Raw genomic sequence first — 25,215 nt, 5'->3', positions numbered from 1 at the left:
GCCTAAAGCGGTGTCTAAAGCGGTGTCTAAAGCGGTGCCTAAAGCGGTGCCTAAAGCGGTGTCTAAAGCAGTGTCTAAAGCGGTGTCTAAAGCGGTGTCTAAAGCGGTGTCTAAAGCGGTGTCTAAAGAGGTGTCTAAAGCGGTGTCTAAAGCGGTGCCTAAAGCGGTGCCTAAAGCGGTGCCTAAAGCGGTGTCTAAAGCGGTGCCTAAAGCGGTGTCTAAAGCGGTGCCTAAAGCGGTGCCTAAAGCGGTGTCTAAAGCGGTGTCTAAAGCGGTTTCTAAAGCGGTGCCTAAAGCGGTGCCTAAAGCGGTGCCTAAAGCGGTGCCTAAAGCGGTGCCTAAAGCAGTGCCTAAAGCAGTGCATTATGAAGGGAATGGTGTGCCATTTGAAGCCAGGGAGAATAGCAGAATAGTTTTACCCAGGAACACTTGGGATCCCTCTAGAGCCATCCCTCTTAGAGAGCTGTTCATGTGTTCATACAACTCCTACAGATGGAGAGAGAGAGAGAGAGACAGAGACAGAGACAGAGACAGAGACAGAGACAGAGACCAGGTAAGATAAGGTTCTAAATTCAATGGTCCACAAACACATAAGGTCACACATCATAGGAGAAAGTGATTCAAGCCTTTGTGATTAAACATTTGACCGTGAAAGAGAGCTGACTGAAAACATTCACCTTCAATATAGATATCTGTGAGAAGTCCTTCTCCTCAAAGTAGGCGTGTGTGATGAGCTGTAGTTTAGCTTGGAGAAGACCGTACAGAGGCTGGGGAGGAAGAACACCAATTACTAAGTGAAGGTGCCAGTAGCCCATAATTCAAACTGAATAATGCCTGATTTCACCATTGTTCAACTTCACTGCCTCTTTAGAAAAAAAGAGCTATATTTCATTTGGATTCTAGGCGGCTATGAGGCTTGGTCAGCAGCTCTCTGTGTTCTGTGTTTATGTGAGGAAGAGAACCAACATCTCCCTACTGAGTCCTGACCAGAAATAGTTTTGCTGGGCCGGTGGGTGGTGGTGGTTTCTTTGGGCTACATTACACTATATTTTTGACTTAGAAAACCAATGTGATTGAAATGGGATTACAACAGCCAACAGTTCTGGTGCTTTTCTGGTGTCCTCTCTTTTGCCCCCCAAATCCATCTCCCATAACTCCCTGCCCATCAGCTGTTCTGTCACTGTGAATTAAGGGAGCTGTCCACTGTCATCCCCACCCTTCTCCCTCCCTCCCTTCTCCCTCCCTCCCTCCCTCCTTCTCCCAGCCTTGACAAATCAGGACACTCACCACTCGACTGAGGACACACACACTCTTCTGGACCGTCTCCCTGGTGACGTCAGCTAGTCGGACCTTCAGGGACTGAAAAAGAAAAACATCAAATGCTTTGACGCCCATACCTAATGACATGTCAGGAAACAGTCAGCAAACAGTCAGCAAACATAACCACAGAGAAAAGCGTAGAGAGACTACTCTGTGGTACAGTGGTCCTCTGTAGATCAGCTAGTAGAGACTACTCTGTGGTACAGTGGTCCTCTGTAGATCAGCTAGTAGAGACTACTCTGTGGTACAGTGGTCCTCTGTAGATCAGATAGTAGAGACTACTCTGTGGTACAGTGGTCCTCTGTAGATCAGCTAGTAGAGACTACTCTGTGGTACAGTGGTCCTCTGTAGATCAGCTAGTAGAGACTACTCTGTGGTACAGTGGTCCTCTGTAGATCAGCTAGTAGAGACTACTCTGTGGTACAGTGGTCCTCTGTAGATCAGCTAGTAGAGACTACTCTGTGGTACAGTGGTCCTCTGTAGATCAGCTAGTAGAGACTACTCTGTGGTACAGTGGTCCTCTGTAGATCAGCTAGTAGAGACAATACTCACTTTGTTTTCTGGAAAGTAGCCAAAGACACAAATATTAAAGAGCCACGAGGTGGAACCAACCTTAGCTTCTATTTGGCGATAGCAGGAGACTCCGTACACACACTTCATATCTACTCCAGTAAGAGGGGGGAGGTGGAAGAAAACGGTGTCTGAAAAACAAAACATCAAATCACGTTATTAGCAGCCATTTTGAAGAATGGTCCACCTGCAATGACTGTGATAACGGGAACGGCACCTCCGTACCTTCAGGCTCCAGATCAGTCCCTACACCCAAACGAGGGCACTGCGTTCATCCACCTCTGGCCTGCTGGCTCCCCTACCTCTGCGGAAGCATAGTTGCCGCTCAGCCCAGTCAAAACTGTTCGCTGCTCTGGCACCCCAATGGTGGAACAAGCTCCCTCACAACGCCAGGACAGCAGAGTCACTCACCACCTTCCGGAGACATTTGAAACCCCACCTCTTTAAGGAATACCTGGGATAGGATAAAGTAATCCTTCTACCCCCCCCCTTACCCCAACCCACCCAAAAAAAAAAACATTGTGAAGTGGTGATCCCACTGGCTATAAGGTGAATGCACCTATTTGTAAGTCGCTCTGGATAAGAGCATCTGCTAAATGACGTAAATGTAAATAATATGTGGTGGTTTCCCCTTACTAAACTTAAGATGAAAGCACTGACTAAGTCGCGCCAGATAAGAGCGTCTGCTAAATGACTAAAACGTCAAAATGTTAAAAATGTAATTACATGCAACATCTGTTACGTGAAGCCTAGCTGAATTACATCTCTCTAATCTGAGATCTGTATGAACATGATCGTTAGTTAATTAGCCAAACGACAACGCAATTAGCCGATGAATTACATATTAAAGTGAGCATCTGTTGTAGCAACTAAAGATGCCTGAAAACAACTCATCATCTTCCCTCTGTTGTTGTAATTAGCACTAAAACATCATTAGCCTCACGTAACTGAAATAACTGCCAAATGCTTGGAATCACATGATCATTCTTCAATAAACTGATGAGTTGGAAGAATGAGCATGTGATTCCAAGCATTTGACAGTTATTTCAGTTACGTAAGGCTCATGCAACGACGCTGGTCGGTGTGATTGAGGCGTAATGAGGTTTTTGGTACCAACAACAACAACAAGAAGAGGGAAGATGATAACATTATAGAGGAGGAAGCGGCCCCTTGTTTCCAGTAGACTGCATCTATAATGGATCATGTGGACAAATACAACGAGCTGTGGAAATGTCATTCAATTTGATCAGAGAAGGTGGGGTTGGATTTGGATCAGGAGGCCAATGGCCATGTTGACAGTGAGCGACTGAGTGGTTTTCTAAGGCATCCTCTCTCTCAGGGCTACAGTCAGTGACACAGACTGCAACCAAGGACACATCTCTGTGACTGCAACCAAGGACACATCTCTGTGACTGCAACCAAGGACACATCTCTGTGACTGCAACCAAGGACACATCTCTGTGACTGCAACCAAGGACACATCTCTGTGACTGCAACCAAGGACACATCTCTGTGACTGCAACCAAGGACACATCTCTGTGACTGCAACCAAGGACACATCTCTGTGACTGCAACCAAGGACACATCTCTGTGACTGCAACCAAGGACACATCTCTGTGACTGCAACAAGGACACATCTCTGTGACTGCAACAAGGACACATCTCTGTGACTGCAACAAGGACACATCTCTGTGACTGCAACAAGGACACATCTCTGTGACTGCAACAAGGACACATCTCTGTGACTGCAACCAAGGACACATGGTCACAGAGATGTGTCCTTGGTTGCAGTCACAGAGATAAGGGCTACAGTCAGTGACACAGACTGCAACCAAGGACACATCTCTGTGACTGCAACCAAGGACACATCTCTGTGACAGCCACCAAGGACACATCTCTGTGACAGCCACCAAGGACACATCTCTGTGGCTACAACAAGGACACATCTCTGTGGCTACAACAAGGACACATCTCTGTGGCTACAACAAGGACACATCTCTGTGGCTCCAACAAGGCCATTTAGTAGACAGAGACAGGTCGGGTCAGGGCAGCCAGACTGGTTGGCACAGTACAGCTAGCTCTGGTCCTGGTCGTTACATGCGGCTTGCTGAGCCTGAGCCTTTAGCGTCAGCAAGCCGCATGTAACGACCTGGACCAGAGCAACAGCACAGCCAAGGACATATGAAGAGCCACAGCAGAAGCCTACGAGCTCCCCGTCCTCAGCAGCACTACCCTCTGCTCTGCTCTACTCCCATGAACTCTGCCATCCCGTGCATGACTCGGTCTCACGTTGTTGTTGCTTTTATAGCCCGACTGCACTGCAGTGAATCACTCCCTAATCAAATGTACTGCGTCACCGAGGTTCATGCATCCGGCAAACAAGCAGCCAGTGAACCCCCACAGACACTACAGGGCCTACAGTGTGAAATATGGAATCGGTGAGGACTTGTACCCAGATTGAAAAATACCAGTGTAGTTAGACTAATACTTTTTATTAATACACATGTAGGCCTGATGTCTAAAACACAGACTTTTTATCTATAATATTGTTCAGCTTTCTCATCTTACTAGGCCTATCTGTTACATATCCACTTGAAAAGGAAATGGGTGTGTTCCAAAATAACACTGTGAATCGAGTCCACTCCCTCCCTATCTACAGCTCAACAACAGGACCAGGTCAGTAGCAGACCAAAGGACAAAATCATATCACATGATGACTGAACGCTAACTAGCTAACAGCCTGGCCTGTTGGCCTCAGTGACATCATGAACAACAGGAGGTTTTACCAAGATGGAGGGCCTCAAGGCCTCAACACTACCCAGCAGAACAACACTGTCACAGTCACACCCTAACTAGCTTTAAACTCTCATGTCCAACATTCATTCCTGCTGATTTTGCATACTAACATCAGCACTGCAGCGGCCATCTAGGCTAAGCCAAACATGATGACAAAGAGAAGTAGTACATTTTTCCACAGAGGTAATGATGACTCATCATCAGCAGAGATCTTCTTTTTCTTTTTTTAAATGTACTTAATTTATTTGACCAGGAAAGGTGTCTGAGACGTGATAACAGAGTCTCACAGGGGCGAAGAGAGGGGGGAATGTGGCAGTAGACGCATTATTGAAACTATCAGGAGCAGTGTAGTAACATATGGGAGAGATGAGAGAGATGGGAGAGAGATGGGAGATGGGAGAGAGATGAGAAAGAAGAGAGAGAAAAAAATAGGAAGTGTCTGGATGTGTCCCAAATTGCACCCTCTGGGCCCCAGTCAAAGGTAGTGCACTATAAAGGAAATAGTGTGCCATTTGGCATGCAGACTCTATGTACCTTCTTGGTAGTTGTGTCCTGTCAGGCAGGGTTAAGGTTAATGTCAGGGTAAAGGTCAGGGGTCAGGGTTTTATGTACCTTCTTGGTAGTTGTGTGCCCCTTCAGGCAGGGTTAAGGTTAATGTCAGGGTAAAGGTCAGGGGTCAGGGTTTTATGTACCTTCTTGGTAGTTGTGTGCCCCGTCAGGCAGGGCAAGGAAAGGCAGGTACTTCCACTCCTCTGGCAGGTTGTTGCTGTCATGGCCCTCATCAGGGATGAGGGGAGGGTAGGAGTATTCCACCTGAGAAAACACTGCAGATGTCAGCACCTAGAAACCACTACCCATCCTGCTAACACACACACACACACACAACTAAAATGCTATCTATCTTAGGCGTGGATCAGATTGACTTAGCAGGGAGTACCTAAATTGACTCAACTAAAACCAAGTCGGTCTTTATTCAGCTAGTCCTTATTTCATATTTTATTTTATTCCTGGGGCTTTAAATTAAAGAAAATAAGAGATCACACAGTCAGGACAACATGAGGGAGTGTAGTCAGGAGAACATGAGGGAGTGTACAGTCAGGACAACATGAGGGAGTGTAGTCAGGACAACATGAGGGAGTGTAGTCAGGACAACATGAGGGGAGTGTACAGTCAGGACAACATGAGGGAGTGTACGTCAGGACAACATGAGGGAGTGTACAGTCAGGACAACATGAGGGAGTGTAGTCAGGACAACATGAGGGAGTGTAGTCAGGACAACATGAGGGAGTGTACAGTCAGGACAACATGAGGGAGTGTACAGTCAGGACAACATGAGGGAGTGTAGTCAGGACAACATGAGGGAGTGTACAGTCAGGACAACATGAGGGAGTGTAGTCAGGACAACATGAGGGAGTGTAGTCAGGACAACATGAGGGAGTGTACAGTCAGGACAACATGAGGGAGTGTACGTCAGGACAACATGAGGGAGTGTAGTCAGGACAACATGAGGGAGTGTACGTCAGGACAACATGAGGGGAGTGTACAGTCAGGACAACATGAGGGAGTGTAGTCAGGACAACATGAGGGAGTGTAGTCAGGACAACATGAGGGAGTGTACAGTCAGGACAACATGAGGGAGTGTACAGTCAGGACAACATGAGGGAGTGTACAGTCAGGACAACATGAGGGAGTGTAGTCAGGACAACATGAGGGAGTGTAGTCAGGACAACATGAGGGAGTGTACAGTCAGGACAACATGAGGGAGTGTAGTCAGGACAACATGAGGGAGTGTAGTCAGGACAACATGAGGGAGTGTACAGTCAGGACAACATGAGGGGAGTGTACGTCAGGACAACATGAGGGAGTGTAGTCAGGACAACATGAGGGAGTGTAGTCAGGACAACATGAGGGAGTGTACAGTCAGGACAACATGAGGGAGTGTAGTCAGGACAACATGAGGGAGTGTACAGTCAGGACAACATGAGGGAGTGTAGTCAGGACAACATGAGGGAGTGTAGTCAGGACAACATGAGGGAGTGTACAGTCAGGACAACATGAGGGAGTGTAGTCAGGACAACATGAGGGAGTGTAGTCAGGACAACATGAGGGAGTGTACAGTCAGGACAACATGAGGGAGTGTACAGTCAGGACAACATGAGGGAGTGTAGTCAGGACAACATGAGGGAGTGTAGTCAGGACAACATGAGGGAGTGTACAGTCAGGACAACATGAGGGAGTGTAGTCAGGACAACATGAGGGAGTGTACAGTCAGGACAACATGAGGGAGTGTAGTCAGGACAACATGAGGGAGTGTAGTCAGGACAACATGAGGGAGTGTACAGTCAGGACAACATGAGGGAGTGTACAGTCAGGACAACATGAGGGAGTGTAGTCAGGACAACATGAGGGAGTGTAGTCAGGACAACATGAGGGAGTGTACAGTCAGGACAACATGAGGGAGTGTAGTCAGGACAACATGAGGGAGTGTACAGTCAGGACAACATGAGGGAGTGTAGTCAGGACAACATGAGGGGAGTGTAGTCAGGACAACATGAGGGAGTGTACAGTCAGGACAACATGAGGGAGTGTAGTCAGGACAACATGAGGGAGTGTAGTCAGGACAACATGAGGGAGTGTAGTCAGGACAACATGAGGGAGTGTAGTCAGGACAACATGAGGGAGTGTAGTCAGGACAACATGAGGGAGTGTACAGTCAGGACAACATGAGGGAGTGTAGTCAGGACAACATGAGGGAGTGTACAGTCAGGAAACATGAGGGAGTGTAGTCAGGACAACATGAGGGAGTGTAGTCAGGACAACATGAGGGAGTGTAGTCAGGACAACATGAGGGAGTGTACAGTCAGGACAACATGAGGGAGTGTAGTCAGGACAACATGAGGGAGTGTAGTCAGGACAACATGAGGGAGTGTACAGTCAGGACAACATGAGGGAGTGTAGTCAGGACAACATGAGGGAGTGTAGTCAGGACAACATGGGGGAGTGTACAGTCAGGACAACATGAGGGAGTGTACAGTCAGGAGAACATGAGGGAGTGTAGTCAGGACAACATGGGGGAGTGTACAGTCAGGACAACATGAGGGAGTGTAGTCAGGACAACATGAGGGAGTGTAGTCAGGACAACATGAGGGAGTGTACAGTCAGGACAACATGAGGGAGTGTACAGTCAGGACAACATGAGGGAGTGTAGTCAGGACAACATGAGGGAGTGTACAGTCAGGACAACATGAGGGAGTGTACAGTCAGGACAACATGAGGGAGTGTAGTCAGGACAACATGAGGGAGTGTAGTCAGGACAACATGAGGGAGTGTAGTCAGGACAACATGAGGGGAGTGTACAGTCAGGACAACATGAGGGAGTGTAGTCAGGACAACATGAGGGAGTGTACAGTCAGGACAACATGAGGGAGTGTAGTCAGGACAACATGAGGGAGTGTACAGTCAGGACAACATGAGGGAGTGTAGTCAGGACAACATGAGGGAGTGTAGTCAGGACAACATGAGGGAGTGTAGTCAGGACAACATGAGGGAGTGTACAGTCAGGACAACATGAGGGAGTGTAGTCAGGACAACATGAGGGAGTGTACAGTCAGGACAACATGAGGGAGTGTACAGTCAGGACAACATGAGGGAGTGTACAGTCAGGACAACATGAGGGAGTGTAGTCAGGACAACATGAGGGAGTGTAGTCAGGACAACATGAGGGAGTGTACAGTCAGGACAACATGAGGGAGTGTAGTCAGGACAACATGAGGGAGTGTAGTCAGGACAACATGAGGGAGTGTACAGTCAGGACAACATGAGGGAGTGTAGTCAGGACAACATGAGGGAGTGTACAGTCAGGACAACATGAGGGAGTGTAGTCAGGACAACATGAGGGAGTGTACAGTCAGGACAACATGAGGGAGTGTAGTCAGGACAACATGAGGGAGTGTAGTCAGGACAACATGAGGGAGTGTAGTCAGGACAACATGAGGGAGTGTAGTCAGGACAACATGAGGGAGTGTAGTCAGGACAACATGAGGGAGTGTAGTCAGGACAACATGAGGGAGTGTACAGTCAGGACAACATGAGGGAGTGTAGTCAGGACAACATGAGGGAGTGTAGTCAGGACAACATGAGGGAGTGTACAGTCAGGACAACATGAGGGAGTGTACAGTCAGGACAACATGAGGGAGTGTAGTCAGGACAACATGAGGGAGTGTAGTCAGGACAACATGAGGGAGTGTAGTCAGGACAACATGAGGGAGTGTACAGTCAGGACAACATGAGGGAGTGTACAGTCAGGACAACATGAGGGAGTGTAGTCAGGACAACATGAGGGAGTGTACAGTCAGGACAACATGAGGGAGTGTACAGTCAGGACAACATGAGGGAGTGTAGTCAGGACAACATGAGGGAGTGTAGTCAGGACAACATGAGGGAGTGTACAGTCAGGACAACATGAGGGGAGTGTAGTCAGGACAACATGAGGGAGTGTAGTCAGGACAACATGAGGGAGTGTACAGTCAGGACAACATGAGGGAGTGTACAGTCAGGACAACATGAGGGAGTGTAGTCAGGACAACATGAGGGAGTGTAGTCAGGACAACATGAGGGAGTGTAGTCAGGACAACATGAGGGAGTGTAGTCAGGACAACATGAGGGAGTGTACAGTCAGGACAACATGAGGGAGTGTACAGTCAGGACAACATGAGGGAGTGTAGTCAGGACAACATGAGGGAGTGTAGTCAGGACAACATGAGGGAGTGTACAGTCAGGACAACATGAGGGAGTGTACAGTCAGGACAACATGAGGGAGTGTAGTCAGGACAACATGAGGGGAGTGTAGTCAGGACAACATGAGGGAGTGTAGTCAGGACAACATGAGGGAGTGTACAGTCAGGACAACATGAGGGAGTGTAGTCAGGACAACATGAGGGAGTGTAGTCAGGACAACATGAGGGAGTGTAGTCAGGACAACATGAGGGAGTGTAGTCAGGACAACATGAGGGAGTGTACAGTCAGGACAACATGCATAACAGCAGCACATATGAAGAGGGCTATTCACTCTGGTCTGATCATCATGTGACTATGAGTCACAGCAGCCTCTGGATAACTGAACATGTTCAAGGTCCTGTATTGTAGTCAGCTGTTCACAACCTAGTTAAACAAGACGCCTGCCACTGGAGGAGAAAAGCCAAACATCGTTTGTTAACAATTATTTACTGACAGGCTACATTAGCGAAATACATTCCATTGGTGCAAGATTGATTTGTGAAAACTGTAGGCTAAAACAAACTATATTTTTGCGGTTCATCAAAGGCAATAACATAACTGGGTATGCGTCCGAATTGGCACCCTATTCCCTATGTAGTGCACTGCTTTTGACCAAGGCTAAGGACTACATGGGGAATAGGGTGTATTTTGGCATGCAGCCCAGATATGGGAGAATACATTGCAACAATAGGCCGGTTGGACGTACTGATAAATTCTCTAAAACGACGTTGGAGGCGGCTTATGGTAGAGAAATTAACATTGAATTCCCTGGCAACAGCTCTGGTAGACATTCATGCGGTCAGCATGTCAATTGCACACTCCCTCAAAACATGAGACATCTGTGACATTGTGTTGTGTGACAAAACTGCACATTTTAGAGTGGCCTTTTATTTCCCCAGCACAACGTGCACCTGTGTAATGATCGTGCTGTTTAATCAGCTTCTTGATATGCCACACCTGTCAGGTGGATGGATTATCTTGACAAATGAGAAATGCTCACTAACAGGGATGTAAACAAATTTGTGCACATCATTTGAGAGAAATACATTTTTTGTGCGTATAGAAAATGTCTGGAATCTTTTATTTCAGCTCATGAAGCATGGGACCAACACTTGACATGCTTCACGGTGGGAACCACACATGCGGAGATCATCCGTTCACCCACACCACGTCTCACAAAGACACAGCGGTTAGAACCAAAAATCTCAAATTTGGACTCATCGGACCAAAGGACACATTTCCACCGGTCTGATGTCCATTGCTCGTGTTTCTTGGCCCAAGCAAGTCTCTTCTTCTTATTGGAATCCTTTAGTAGTGGTTTCATTGCAGCAATTCGACCATGAAGGCCTGATTCACGCAGTCTCCTCTGAACAGTTGATGTTGAGATGTGTCTGTTACTTGAACTCTGTGAAGTACTTATTTGGGCTGCAATTTGAGGCTGGTAACTCTAATGAACGTATCCTCTGCAGCAGAGGTAACTCTGGGTCTTCCTTTCCTGCGGCGGTCCTCATGAGAGCCAGTTTCATCATAGCGCTTGATGGTTTTTGCGACTGCACTTGAAGATACTTTCAAAGTTCTTGAAATGTTCTGCATTGACTGACCTTCATGTCTTGATGGACTGTCGTTTCTCTTTGCTTATTTGAGCTGTTCTTGCCATGATATGGACTTGGTATTTTACCAAATAGGGCTATCTTCTGTATACCACCCCTACCTTGTCACAACACAACTGATTGTCTCAAACGCATTAAGAAGGAAATAAATTCCACAAATTAACTTTTAACAAGGCACACCTGTTAATTGAAATGCATTCCAGGTGACTACCTCATGAAGCTGGTTGAGAGAATGCCAAGCGTGTGCAAAGCTGTCATCAAGGCAAAGGGTGGCTACTTTGACGAATCTCAAATATATTTTGATTTGTTTAACACTGTTTTGGTTACTACATGATTCCATATGTGTTATTTCATAGTTTTGATATCTTCACTATTATTCTACAATGTAGAAAGTAGTAAAAATAAAGAAAAACCCTGGAATGAGTAGGTGTGTCCAAACTTTTGACTGATACTGTGTATATATATATATATATTTTTTTATGAGGCTTTAGGAAGTTCTCCCGCGACCCCATTTTCATATCAGGCGGCCCCTAGTTTTTGGAACCGCTGTATTAGGCCGATTCCACGGCAGCATAGGATGAAAATATTTTCGGTATCTCGGATTGTTCTGGCAATTCTCACACATAGTAAACTTCATGGTAGGAAGAATGTTTGACATGGTTTTTACATTTGTATGACAAACCATTTGAGAAAACCATAATGAAAGTGGGCATTTTTAGGCCATTTGTAGACCTATAGGCCTTCATGCTTCCTGTAAACCGTACATGATACATGCAACATCTTGTTGTCATTATATTCCTCATAGTATGCTCTATCATATGGAGTATATCCAGATGTTAAAAAAAAATGCACATTCATTTATTCAACATAAAAATTATTAATATCTCAAAAGTACCGTTTTTGATTTTGCTTAATTTTAGACATATTGTTTGTAACAATATAGGTGCTACTCTTCAAACACATCCAATTTCCAGAGTGGGTGCTCTGGTACTTTTTATGATATGACCTATTTTATACATAGAAATTAACATTATAGGTAATAAACCAATCACAGCTCTCCTTTAGGATTGCACATTCAGCAAATCACCAGCAGAGGGAGTTCCCTTTGAATCCATTTTCCCATTCACTGTGTTGGTGGTGCTCATAAAATGTATCATACCTTCAGAATTAGCAGAGCACACTCTGGAAATTCAATGTACTTGTAGATTAGTCTATATTGTTCCAATCAATGTCTTAAAATGAACTAAATCAAAAAGGGTTATTTTGAGATATTCATATTAATATGCTTAATGTTTAATAAATGAATGTGAAAAATTGCATTTTAGAATTTAGACATACTCCATATGTTAGAGCACACTATGAGAAGTATAATGACATCAAGATGTTGTCTGTATCATGTACGGTTCACAGATACATTTACATTTTAGTCATTTAGCAGACGCTCTTATCCAGAGCGACTTACAGTTAGTGCATTCATTATTTATTTTTATACTGGCCTCCCGTGGGAATCCTGGCGTTGCAAACGCCATGCTCTACCAACCGAGCTACATCCCTGCCGGCCATTCACTCCCCTACCCTGGACGACGCTGGGCCAATTGTGCGACGCCCCATGGGTCTCCCGGTCGCGGCCGGCTACGACAGAGCTGGATCTTACAGGAGGCATGTTTGTAAAGTGGTTATCCCACTGGCTATAAGGTGAATGCACCAATTTGTAAGTCGCTCTGGATAAGAGCGTCTGCTAAATGACGTAAATGTAAATGTAAATGCATGTATAGGTCTAAAAAGGGCCTTAAATGGCCACTTTCATCATGATATTCAACATTAAAAAAATGTGTGATACAAATGTAAAAAGCATGTCAAACATCCTTCCTCCCAATGAAGTTCCTAGGTGAGAATTTCCAGAACAATCTGAGATACCAAAAATATTTTCGGCCTACGCTTGGCACGGAATGCTGGCTCTATGGGTCATGAAGGGAAGGGTACTTAGAAATGACTTAGACATAGTTTTAGGAATAGAAACTAGCAGAGCCTAATACAAATTGAATTGAAGAATAATAATTAGTCCAGTCTGTGGTTGTGGAAGCAGAAAAAGCCCTAGCCTAAGACCTGCTGTTTATAAAGGCTCATGTGTGAACATACAAGGCCTTTGGGAAAATTGTGTTTGTTGAAAACATGTGCGGTGAATCTACCCAGGACTACTGTCCTCTTCAGAAGCTCTGTAGATAACATCTCCAGTTTATTGCAATAATAATTATCTTGTCCCTGTTCATTTCCTGACTGAAGGAGCAGGTGGACTCTTTCTGCATGGAAACACACACACACACACACACCCACACCCACACAGCCTTTCACTGGGTTAATTACCAGGCGTAAACACTACCCTTTTTGTGAACTTTCTTGTCCATCGTGTCTGTCAAGCTCTCATTCATTTGTCAACGACTCACTAAACTTTAGGCTAATCCCTGAAACCCAAAAAAAATCACAGTGACAACGACATTGCAGGCAGTGACTGCGCGTATAGATCTCTTTCGATTTGCGTATGATGATACGTTCTTTAACAGTCACAGGGCTGAGGGAGTATAGGCAGGCTGAAATAAAACCTCTGGTCAAGAGCGAGGAGATTAGCCATGGGTAAGACAAGATCTCATGTCAGTGAAAAGTGCACATTAATACTTATTATAGCATTTCAGTACTTGACATTGATTGCAGTTCTTCACAATATAGCATGACCATGCACTTACAATAATTCCAGGTAAACCAACGAGTTGGTCCCCTAATTGTTTACAACTGTGTTATGCAACAAAGACGCTGAGCAAAGAATACCCTGCTGGCCTGCCCCATCTGTGCTCTTTTATAAACAACTGATCAATGACTTCCAGGCAGTAGTGTTTGTCTGTCAACCAACTGGTGGGTTTGAACAGAACAGAGTCATTCCACTTCAAAAAGCACGACAAAAGAGGATTTCATCACCCACCATCTCAGATAGTTCTGAAATCATTTATGTAGTTTGAAAACAGATAAGATTAGCATTCCTGAAACATTATTTTCTTGAAATATAATTTCATCTCTGAGAAATTAAGACTCACATTGAGAAATTAAGACTCATATTAAGACTTTTCCTACAAGCCCAAAACCTTGATGGAGAAATGGGCTTAGTGACTAAAATGTTGTGACAACCCTGATGTACATTTACGTCATTTAGCAGACGCTCTTATCCAGAGCGACTACTCAAATTATACACTTATAAACCATTGCACGGCAGTCGTATGTAGTGTGATTAGTGACATTTACCATTAAACCCAACCCAATACCATTACCATTGCAAAACACTATACAGTGTGTGTTTGGGACTTTTACCATCAATAGAGACCACAACATTGAAACCATTAGAACCGCTGTAGCCTAATGGTTTGCTTGTTCACCAATTGCCAGGAACGGTATAAATAATCCAGACTTTTTTTTTTTAGGGAATAAACCACACACAGAGGTGCTGTTTCCTGGACACAATTAAGCCTAAGAGAAGGACAAACTGACTAGCTTTCATGGAGGACTGGCTTGAATTATGGAGGATGACCACACTATTTATTTTCATCATGAGCAAAAGCTATTGGTTTTCTACCCAAAGTTGCAAAGAAAATGATCCATTTAATAAACACAAGAGACCAGGAAAATGAATAAAATAGTGCGGTGGCAGTAGCAGGAACATCGGCATCTAGTGGGCAAAACTTGGTATGTTCACACTAATATATGATATAGAACGCAAGAGACTTCAACGTCTAATTTCTCTGAAGGGGGGGGGGAGCTAGCTCATTCACTCACACCCCCAGCCATTACCCAATGCTCCGCTTGACACGTCGTGTAGCCTCCCAGTAGGAGCACCTCTCCACTCTCCAGTGCATTCTGCTAATAGAAAACTGGCGCAAAGAGCCTGTTTAGTTGCCTGGGCAGCCGCTAGTGTGCTTTATGGATCTCCACTGCCCAGGCTACCTAGTTAGCATGCCTCACAAGTTTGACGTACCTGACAGCCTTTCTTGTGGTGAAATCCGACTACCACGATATGCAACACGGGTCCTTTGAGTTCCTCTTTGCTATGCAACTCCATGGCCCCCGATATTCGGCCAGTTATGTGCTGTTTTTCACTTGAGAGTCCAATGTAAACAGGGTTGAAATGAACGGGCGCTGCTCTTGGTGTTCCTGGAATCGACGTCCGCAGTTACACAATCAACGCACTTGATTTTCTCTTCCGCTTCGTCTGTTCCAGGAGTGGGATTACGTCACTCAAAATGAAGCGCCACCGCTTGGGCATGACTCTTTTATGATTGTTTTATCCACCACCGAATCTATAATCCCGTTTTCTGTTCTGTTTGGGCTGCATCAAATCAGTGAATGTATTATTCCCTGTACATATTAATTGATCATAATAATAATAAAAACGACCTCAGCGCTTTGATACGATAAAAATCTGTTTGATTACTTCAGTCTGATTCTTTTTTGGTTGATTGCTCGATCGATTACTTCCGCCTTTTTCAAACTAAACATGGCAGCCACTCCAGCTACAAATCCATCACAGTTGCTCCCTCTCGGTTTGTGTGATTTTATTCATATTGTGTATCAAATTATATAGATAACAAGCACGTCGGTAACGCTCAATGCCGGGTTGCATTGAAATATACCCTTTTGTAGATATGTAATGCAGGAGTCATGTAAACTAGCAGTTGTAGCATGTCCGCATTGCTAAGCTAGCTAACGTTAGCTAGCTAAGTAGCAAAAGTTAGCCAAACCTTACCCGCCGGTCAGGATGTCACAGATATGACCTAAGTGTCGCTACTACAGCAACGTTCTGTATTATATTAATAACAGATGACTTTCATCTAGATATTTTCAAATTAAGTTGGCTAACTACATTTTGAAAGAACGCTAGCTAGCCAACCAACCAGATTAGCCAAATTCAAACTCTCGCGGGAAGGGCTTCTCCAAATCAGGTCCTGCAGTCCCAGGTGCAGGCTTCTGTTCCAGCCCATCGCTAACCCACCTGATTCAATCAAATAATACGTTAGTCATGGTCTTCCGTCTGGACAATGATTACACCTAGCTGAATCAAGGTGTGTGTTAGGCTACTGCAAGGCCGGAAGCCTGAAACGAAAAGCATGTACACCCAGTAGATCTCTTGGACCAGCAGTCTGTGATTTCAACATCTGTTCTTGTTCTTTTCAGAGCTCGTGGACAAATGTATAGGTTCCCGAATCCATATCGTCATGAAGAACGACAAAGAAATTGTCGGCACCCTGTTGGGTTTCGATGATTTTGTCAGTATCCTTTAAAAGGAATGTCCTACGAAACATCTCATTATGTATCCTTCATTGTACTGCAGGTACGGCTGTGGGAAACCCTCTTGGAGGGTTTGGAGACCTACGCTCCTCTCGTATTTTGCTCTCCAGCCCTAATCTAACCAACACACCTGCTTGTGTTAACCTGATGCTCATTCGGAACCTTGATTAGCTTTAACGGGTGTGTTTGTATAGGGACTGGAGCAAAAGCCTGCACACCCAGTCACTCTCCGGGAGGATGGTTGGCCACCCCCCTGCAGTACTATGGTACAAAACCAGTCTTTTTTTATTGAATTCAAACGTCTACAATACTGTAGTCATTTACTTTGTCAATGTACAGGTTGTCCTTCACCCACCCAACTTCAGACATGGTGCTAGAGGATGTGACAGAATTGTAAGTACACCAAGTATTACAGTTCACCGACATGGAGTGGGAATCACAGGGCTGCTTATACATAGGGATGCACTCTATTCCCAATATAGTACACTACTTTCGACCAGGGCGCATAGTGCTAATCAATTAAAAGTAGTGAACGATAGCCTAAATGGATTGCTCTCTTGGGCCCTGTCTAGGTACCAACCCTAGCTAGCCCGCCCATGCACTTGTGGAGAACTGAAAGGGTTAGATGGGTATAAGCAGTATGTTGAAAAAATCCAGTAAACCCATTGGGAGGTTAAAGATGGAGCTATAGCAGTAGCCCGCTACCATACAGCTTCCACCTGTCCCAATTCGTTCAGCGACTACAGAGGTACCTTGTGTAGTAGGGGCTGCCTGGTGTAGGACAGGTGTTGAATCTCTCCTCTTGATGACTGTCTGTTTTAGTGAAATCACACCAGAGGGAAGGAGGATCACCAAACTGGACCAGATACTGCTTAACGGCAACAACATCACCATGGTGAGCATATTATGACAGTTACCGTACTACAGAAATATTATTGGATTGTCAAATGGAGTGCCTTGCGACAGTCTACCGTCCTACCCAGGGGGTGTACTCTGTACATCAAACTGCCTCACACTACAGAAACAGGAGATAGGCTCCTGCCCTGTGGGCCATTCTGGCTCAGACAAGGCTTCCTTACCTTTTTTACTAGATTGTCAAACGCTTGATGTCACTACCGACTCTGTTCTATCCTTCTCTTTTCTAGCTCATACCTGGAGGTGAAGGGCCTGAAGTATGAAAAAAGAAAAGTTTTGCTGAAACATTGTTTTATGTTGTGGTATACTTGCCTTCCTATCAGTACTTACTTTCCTCAGTTTGTGATAATGTTTTATTTTGGTTCTTTGTTTTAGTTTTGAGAAAATATTTGTAACAAAAGCTTTTTCCTAATGAAAGCTTGATAATGGTAACTGTACAGAGCAACAGTTGGTTGTAACGTGACCCATTTGTACTTTCGTGGTGAGAAACAGTACTTTTTTGTTATAAATAAATCACAGAATCAAGTGTGATTGGAAATAAACAACCCCCCCAGTGTGATCATTTATAGCTCCTAAAGGACAAGACAGACCATCACGAACTTCGGCCGTGCGCAGCGGGTGGCTGTTCTATTTCCTCTCACCACAGAACATCGGATGTCATTTTCTGTTTATTTCCCAAAACGTCTACGTGTTAAATCACTGCCGTTCATCGATACCCAGCAGGTGATCTACAGCCAATGTTCCTTATGCTGTTTCTAGTCTTCAATAGCACATCTGTTAGTCGTTGCTTCCAGAGTTACAATCATCATTAGTCTCTAGGTTCAGTGTTCAATATTAAGATTAGTTTATTAGCATGCAAAAAATTCCGGACAGAGGGTACAGTGACCGATGTACAAATACAAGCAGCTTTGTTGCCGACTTACAAACAGGACTGATTTAAGTTTTCACTTTTGATTGGCATTGTAGTATACACCTGGACGATATCACATGGTCCCCCTGTAGCTCAGTTGGTAGAGCATGGCGCTTACAACGCCAGGGTTGTGGGTTCGTTTCCCACGGGGGGGCCAGTATGAAAAATGTATGCACTCACAAACTGTAAGTGGCTCTGGATAAGAGCGTCTGCTAAATGACTAAAATGTAGAAAATAATTCAACCCCACTATTCTCTCTCTCATTCCTCTTCCTCACCTGGGTACCAGTCTGTGCTAACATGCCAAATCCTTGTCAGCAATGGAGTAGGAAACAGTACAACGAGATCTGAGACCAGGCTACTTCCTCCTCCTTTCATGCATCTCAGTACATTGAGGGCTTCTCTTCTCCTTTCGGATTGGTAACTTTTTCCAGGTTCTTGCTGATGATGTCGTACAGTTCCGCCTGCAGCACACACACACAGATGTAAACATTGATGAAGTGAGTGGTCTTGTATACTGGTGTTTTATCTTTTCATTTGGGGATGAGGCCTATAGCTGGATCTGCACAACCGATGTTGTGGGAAATGGTTTCATCTTGACATAACATTTACTTTTGAGGTCTGAAAACATCTAACAAACATTCATTTATGAGTGAAATGTCCCTTGACTTGTTTACTTATAGATTTACTTAGTTAAATCTGCAATATGTAACTTTTTGGAAGACCTTACCAAATTCACATAGAAATGTGAGTTATAGAACTTTCATGCTCATTAAAAGCAGGTCTAAGAAGCAGTAGATCTGTTCTATGTGCTCTATTTCTATGCTTCCCTTAAGTTACGTTTTTGCGTCTAGGTTTTGTACACCAGCTTCAAACAGCTGAAAATACAACATTTCTGGTTATGGAAAATATATTTCACAGTGGTTTAGATAATACAATGATTATCTACTCTATACATTGCTTATTTTGTCACAAACTGAAATTAGGCGAACTATTAGAATTGACTTATTAATGCTGATAGACTAGTAGTAGTGTATATGGTAGTAGTTTCTTGCCTCTCCCAAATGGTACCCTATTCCCTATATAGTGCACTACTTTTGTCCAAAGCCCATAGGGCCCTGGTCATAAGTAGTGCACAATATAGGAAATAGGGTGCCATTTTGAGATTAAATCAGTCACTCACATAGAAGCCACGGATGTCCAGGAGGATGACTCTGATCTCAGAGTAGACAGCCTCATCCTTCTCATGGACCAGAGCGCGGTAGTCCATCTTGATGAGAAGAAATAGGAGGGATGAGGAAGGAAGAGAAGGGATGTGTTAAGACATCAGGTCATAGTTGAATACAGAATTTGGTAATGTCTACAAATGCCAATTCTCACCACATGCGTTAACTTGGAGGCTTTAGCCACCGCATCACCCCTCTCGGAAAAATACCTGAAGGTACCAACAGTTACTGTCACATGTATCATATTTATTTCGTCAAATGTATGATGACCTAGGTTACTTGAAAGCATGAAAATGTGCCCTACTTGTTAATGTTGGTGTGGAAGCCGTCCACTTTTGTCTTCACTGCTGCGATTCTTTCCAAGATTTTCTCCTGGATGTAGCACAGGGAAATGTCGATTTTAATTCAACATCTGGGGCCTCATTTATAAACGTTGCGTACGTACAAAATATATCCCAAAACATGCATGGAGACCGTTTTCCCGCAAAAAGTTGCCATTTATAAAAACTGAAAATGGCGTGAGAATGTCCTTATCTACACGGAAACCTTAGACCATGGTGTACGCACATTTCCTAGTGGATGAAGTATGGTGTTGCAAGCAGGCAGGTGAGGATGTTGTGCAAATGGGGGACATGATGACATGCTTAAAACAAGATTGCAGCCATTTGCTGTTAGTGAGAAGAGTGAAAATCTATGCGTTTTATAAAATAAAGTCAGAGGAATCTTTTTCCTATTTCATTTTCATAACCAGAATAAATTCCTCACCTTTTCTGGCGGTGATGGGTTCACATTCCCCAAGTAACCATACAACAATTTACATTTACATTTTAGTCATTTAGCAGACACTCTTTTCCAGAGCGACTTACAGTTTAGTGAGTGCCTAGTAAATAGATAGGCTATGTCAGGGTTCTTCAATTCCGGTCCTGGAGGGCCGAAACACTTCTCACCTGGTGTCCCAGGTCTGAATTAGCCCCTGATTAGAAGGAGAGGATGAAAAACAGAGGTCTCGGCCCTCCAGGACCGGAATTGAAGAACCCTGGGCTATGTATTTCAAGTTTTGCTGTATGCGATCCCATAGGCAGCACGGTTTATAATACACTGTCGAATTTAAACAGGTGAACAGATTTTTTTACACTAAAGTATGTACCATTTACCTGGATTGCAACGCCAAAGTCATTCCCATCCTCTATTTGGGGGATGAGATGCTGAATCCAGCAGGACACCTAAGAAGACACCAACACCAATGACTACAGAAAATGTACATCTTCACCAACCTTTGCATCTCTTTTAGTTGACCACAAGATGTCACTGTTGATTCTATTGAATTCTTACTGTAATGACAGACTCCCTCAGTGCTAGGATCTCTGGTTTCACTCTGTCCAGCAGCTTCACAATCTTCTCATTCCCTTTGATGAAGCCACAGCTTGGAGCTGAAAGACACAAAGGAATAACACCAACTTGTATATTTAACACTACTTGGAATGATTTTCTAAGCCTATTTAAAATTGTTAGTCTTGAGCTAGGGAATGCAACAGCCACAACTTGACAGCCATGACTCTGACCTCACCACTGTCCCTCACCTTTCTTCTTCTTCTTCTTATCATCATCATCATTCTTGTCAGTCTCCATTTCCTGGAGGGAGAAAAATCTGTCAGTCTGTAGCCGTAGCCATCAGTCAGTCTGTAGCCATCAGTCAGTCTGTAGCCATAGCCATCAGTCAGTCTGTAGCCATAGCCATCAGTCAGTCTGTGGCCATAGCCATCAGTCAGTCTGTAGCCATAGTCAGTCAGTCAGTCTGTAGCCATCAGTCAGTCTGTAGCCATCAGTCAGTCTGTAGCCATCAGTCAGTCTGTAGCCATCAGTCAGTCTGTAGCCATCAGTCAGTCTGTAGTCATCAGTCAGTCTGTAGCCATAGCCATCAGTCAGTCTGTAGCCATCAGTCAGTCTGTAGCCATCAGTCAGTCTGTAGCCATCAGTCAGTCTGTAGTCATCAGTCAGTCTGTAGTCATCAGTCAGTCTGTAGCCATCAGTCAGTCTGTAGTCATCAGTCAGTCTGTAGCCATCAGTCAGTCTGTAGCCATAGCCATCAGTCAGTCTGTAGCCATAGTCATCAGTCAGTCTGTAGCCATCAGTCAGTCTGTAGCCATAACCATCAGTCAGTCTGTAGCCATAGCCATCAGTCAGTCTGTAGCCATAACCATCAGTCAGTCTGTAGCCATCAGTCAGTCTGTAGCCATCAGTCAGTCTGTAGCCATCAGTCAGTCTGTAGTCATCAGTCAGTCTGTAGCCATCAGTCAGTCTGTAGTCATCAGTCAGTCTGTAGCCATCAGTCATCAGTCAGTCTGTAGTCATCAGTCAGTCTGTAGCCATCAGTCAGTCTGTAGCCATCAGTCAGTCTGTAGCCATCAGTCAGTCTGTAGCCATCAGTCAGTCTGTAGTCATCAGTCAGTCTGTAGCCATCAGTCATCAGTCAGTCTGTAGTCATCAGTCAGTCTGTAGCCATCAGTCAGTCTGTAGCCATCAGTCAGTCTGTAGCCATCAGTCAGTCTGTAGTCATCAGTCAGTCTGTAGCCATCAGTCATCAGTCAGTCTGTAGTCATCAGTCAGTCTGTAGCCATCAGTCAGTCTGTAGCCATCAGTCAGTCTGTAGCCATAGCCATCAGTCAGTCTGTAGCCATCAGTCAGTCTGTAGCCATAACCATCAGTCAGTCTGTAGCCATCAGTCAGTCTGTAGCCATCAGTCAGTCTGTAGCCATAGCCATCAGTCAGTCTGTAGCCATCAGTCAGTCTGTAGCCATAACCATCAGTCAGTCTGTAGCCATCAGTCAGTCTGTAGTCATCAGTCAGTCTGTAGCCATCAGTCAGTCTGTAGCCATAACCATCAGTCAGTCTGTAGCCATCAGTCAGTCTGTAGTCATCAGTCAGTCTGTAGCCATCAGTCAGTCTGTAGCCATAACCATCAGTCAGTCTGTAGCCATCAGTCAGTCTGTAGTCATCAGTCAGTCTGTAGCCATCAGTCAGTCTGTAGCCATAACCATCAGTCAGTCTGTAGCCATCAGTCAGTCTGTAGTCATCAGTCAGTCTGTAGCCATCAGTCAGTCTGTAGCTTCAGTCAGTCTGTAGCCATCAGTCAGTCTGTAGCCATCAGTCAGTCTGTAGCCATCAGTCAGTCTGTAGCCATCAGTCAGTCTGTAGCCATAGTCTACTATTTCAAATGTATAGCCTACTTTTAGAATGATCAGATAACTGCTAGTCAATCCCTGAATTCTTCCCCCAGCAGAGAAGGCCCACTCTACAGGAACGGAGTAAAGCGGGGATCTCCTGGCAAGAGGCAAAAGCTCTTGCACATAAGAGAGTAAGGTGGAGAGCCATAATGGTGGACGTCCTATGCTCCCAAGGGAGCCAAGAGGTTGAAGTCAAGTCATTAAATCCTGTTGATCTATAAGGTCAACATTCCCTACTACCTATATAGTGCACTAGTTTTGACCAGGACCCATAGAAGTGCACTAAATAGTGAATAGGGTGCTATTTGGGATGCAGACATGATGTATTTGGCTAGAAGAGAATAATAGTCAGTCACCTCATCCTCTGCAGTGGGGGGGTCTGGTATGGGGATGTCCAGAGGGGCTTGGAGAGTGGACAGGTCTGGGATGTTGAGATCATCCTCCTGTAAGAGATATGGGAGGGAGGGAGAGGTGGGAGGGGGGAGAGATAGATGAGAGGAAGGGAGAGATGGGAGGGGGGGATAGATGAGAGGAAGGGAGAGATGGGAGGGGGGGGAAGTAGGTAGGGAGGGGGGGAAGTAGGTGGGGAGGGAAGATATGATGAAAGGAAGGTTAATTTCACAATGTGGGAACAGACAGTGACACATGAACTAATCAAGGAGGCTTACCTTCAGCAGGTTGTCCAGCTGAGAGATCTTCAACGGGATGTAGTTGGAAAACAGATAATCTGCCTAAAAAAAAAAGAAATGGTTAAGTACTACCTCCACCATTAGCCCACGGAAAGTATGTCCCTTTCTACTTCAGATGCTAATGCAATTGCACCAGCACACATCTGTTTTAACAAAATAAGGCAAACGCATGCAGAGACTAACCTGTTGATAAAGAGACTGGCGGAAGTTCTCCACCTACAGCAAAGGGATGAAAATACGTTTGTAAGTGGTGCATCATTTGAAAATATGTTTACTAAACTTTTACTATAAAACATCTTAAACTCACAAGCAGGATCAATGTTAAACTAGGATCAATTGTGTAATAATTGTATAATCTATTGTAAATGATCCTTCACACACACACACACAACTTTGCATTTCCTTCTGTTTGGTTCTTAAACTGTAAACGGTTTCCGTAATGAATACACCCCTAGGCCATGTTCAGTTGCCAAACTTTCTCGAATGTTGCAGATAGAAAATCCATGAATAGAGCCAATGTGAGTTCGTATTCTACATGTCAGACAGGTCTACATAGCCTATTTCTATCTGAACGCTACAAACAGTTATATCCTGCTGAACGCGCCCCAGTTGGAACCGTTTTGCAAAGATTTGTTTTGCTTTCGCTTTTGTCTGGCAGGATGACTAGGATTTTCCAATTCCAACGAACAAATTGTGCGTAAAACCAAAATGGAACAATTTGTCTTTGTTTGCAGGCCGTGTTGCAGGAAAAACAGTTTTAACCTAGGTGCTCTTATGAAACCATTTGCGCAAAGTTAAATGGGAACATTTGATGTAAAATGAAACATTTGGCCCAATTAACGCCTAACACTTATTAACAACATGTGTATGAGTTAGTGCTTACCTTCACTGTGTTGACGCTTTTTATTTTTAGTACAGACGATTTCGACATTTTGAGCGAAGGGTTGTGCAAATTGTTTTAAGTAAAAGGTCTGTCGTTGTACCCGTCTATTTCCTCAATGTTTCCTCCTTTCGATTTCAAAGGATTACGTTCAAAAACCATCTGATCAAGCCACACCCACTTAATGAATTAATTCATTCCTCCAAAAATGAAATTGCTTGATATTTAGCACATATTATTGAATTAAATTGCCATTGGCTCACAAACGAATTATTGTAGACCCAAACTATCTATACAGTATAAAGCATTTTCACTGAGGAAATGTAATGTTAGGCCACCCTTAATTTCACCGTCTAACTAACACGTAATATTTAAATGACATTATGCCAAAGTTTTCTCCCAAACGCACTGATAATCAATGACCACCAGATGGAAGCACACATCAATGATTATTCTATTTCCCAAGGAGGGATGTGTGCGTCTTCACTTTAGCTGACAGTTTACCTTTCACCGAGACTGAAATGCCATTCCTGCGTAGCAGCAAACTATCAGGCATGTAAAGAAATCTATACTAGAACTAAGTGGACATGTCTAAAAATCTTTCCTCGCTAAAATTTCAAATAATACGTCTTCATTTGGAGGTATCCTACCTGCATCATTATGTAATAGTTCAATCGTCTGAAATATTCAGAATCTGAGTCCCAAATGGCACCCTATTCCGTATTTAGCACTTTTTGACATACGACTCTGGTCAAAAGTAGTGCACTATATAGGGTAAAGGGTGCCATTAGGCCTAATTCACATTCAGGTCAATGCTTGAAACAGTGTAAAAAAATTGAGCTAATTGAATTCTCACATTCAAACTTTGATTATCATTAGTTTGGTTTGTGAAAATGACTTCCTCAAAATCCCATTTAAATCGATTAGTCCTTCAAGTCATACAGTGAAACTAAACAGGTTTAGGTGTTGATT

General features: G+C 44.3%; 3 protein-coding genes and 1 non-coding gene across 4 annotated transcripts in view; 2 read left to right on the top strand and 2 right to left on the bottom strand.

Annotated features, from left to right (window-relative positions):
• Positions 1 to 15,474, bottom strand: part of LOC121549739 (late secretory pathway protein AVL9 homolog) — a 52,521-nt gene extending 37,047 nt beyond the window's left edge. Inside the window, exons 1-6 of the mRNA XM_041861592.2 lie at positions 15,091 to 15,474; positions 5,379 to 5,499; positions 1,933 to 2,021; positions 1,288 to 1,359; positions 678 to 767; positions 420 to 486 (exon numbers count right to left, since the gene is read on the bottom strand). Coding sequence (XP_041717526.2) covers positions 420 to 486; positions 678 to 767; positions 1,288 to 1,359; positions 1,933 to 2,021; positions 5,379 to 5,499; positions 15,091 to 15,174 — 523 coding nt within the window. The 5' untranslated portion in view covers positions 15,175 to 15,474. The remainder of the gene's footprint in view (positions 1 to 419; positions 487 to 677; positions 768 to 1,287; positions 1,360 to 1,932; positions 2,022 to 5,378; positions 5,500 to 15,090) is intronic.
• Positions 15,475 to 15,554: 80 nt separating this feature from the next.
• LOC121549740 (U6 snRNA-associated Sm-like protein LSm5) lies at positions 15,555 to 17,857 on the top strand. The gene is made up of 5 exons (XM_041861594.1): positions 15,555 to 15,655; positions 16,287 to 16,382; positions 16,766 to 16,793; positions 17,223 to 17,295; positions 17,546 to 17,857. The coding sequence occupies exons 1-5, from the start codon at positions 15,610 to 15,612 to the stop codon at positions 17,576 to 17,578; spliced, it is 276 nt and encodes a 91-aa protein (XP_041717528.1). The 5' UTR covers positions 15,555 to 15,609; the 3' UTR covers positions 17,579 to 17,857.
• Positions 17,858 to 18,307: 450 nt separating this feature from the next.
• On the top strand, positions 18,308 to 18,380 carry trnav-uac. The gene has a single exon. It is a non-coding gene; the product is annotated as a tRNA-Val (tRNA).
• Positions 18,381 to 18,442: 62 nt separating this feature from the next.
• On the bottom strand, positions 18,443 to 24,378 carry LOC121549741 (proteasome activator complex subunit 2). Its single transcript, XM_041861595.2, has 11 exons — positions 24,247 to 24,378; positions 23,547 to 23,579; positions 23,343 to 23,405; positions 23,031 to 23,117; positions 21,031 to 21,082; positions 20,783 to 20,880; positions 20,605 to 20,673; positions 19,755 to 19,822; positions 19,605 to 19,659; positions 19,408 to 19,494; positions 18,443 to 18,688 (listed from the first exon to the last, which is right to left on the bottom strand). The coding sequence occupies exons 1-11, from the start codon at positions 24,292 to 24,294 to the stop codon at positions 18,608 to 18,610; spliced, it is 741 nt and encodes a 246-aa protein (XP_041717529.1). The 5' UTR covers positions 24,295 to 24,378; the 3' UTR covers positions 18,443 to 18,607.
• Positions 24,379 to 25,215: the final 837 nt, after the last annotated feature.

Source organism: Coregonus clupeaformis, chromosome 34 (assembly GCF_020615455.1).
Source record: "Coregonus clupeaformis isolate EN_2021a chromosome 34, ASM2061545v1, whole genome shotgun sequence".
In the NCBI taxonomy this organism is placed as follows: Eukaryota; Metazoa; Chordata; class Actinopteri; order Salmoniformes; family Salmonidae; genus Coregonus; species Coregonus clupeaformis.
Note: the sequence above shows the minus strand (reverse complement) of the source record. Positions and strands in the feature narration are given on the sequence as shown.

Coding starts and splice junctions, on each gene's coding strand:
- LOC121549741 (XM_041861595.2), bottom strand. CDS start 24,294: ATGTCGAAATCGTCTGTACTAAAAATAAAAAGCGTCAACACAGTGAAG. Junction 20,674..20,782: donor TGAGGGAGTCTGTCATTACA/GTAAGAATTCAA, acceptor GTGTCTTCTTAG/GTGTCCTGCTGGATTCAGCA. Junction 18,689..19,407: donor TGGACATCCGTGGCTTCTAT/GTGAGTGACTGA, acceptor TGTGTGCTGCAG/GCGGAACTGTACGACATCAT.
- LOC121549740 (XM_041861594.1), top strand. CDS start 15,610: ATGGCAGCCACTCCAGCTACAAATCCATCACAGTTGCTCCCTCTCG. Junction 15,656..16,286: donor ATCACAGTTGCTCCCTCTCG/GTTTGTGTGATT, acceptor TGTTCTTTTCAG/AGCTCGTGGACAAATGTATA. Junction 16,383..16,765: donor GGGTTTCGATGATTTTGTCA/GTATCCTTTAAA, acceptor ACCCAACTTCAG/ACATGGTGCTAGAGGATGTG.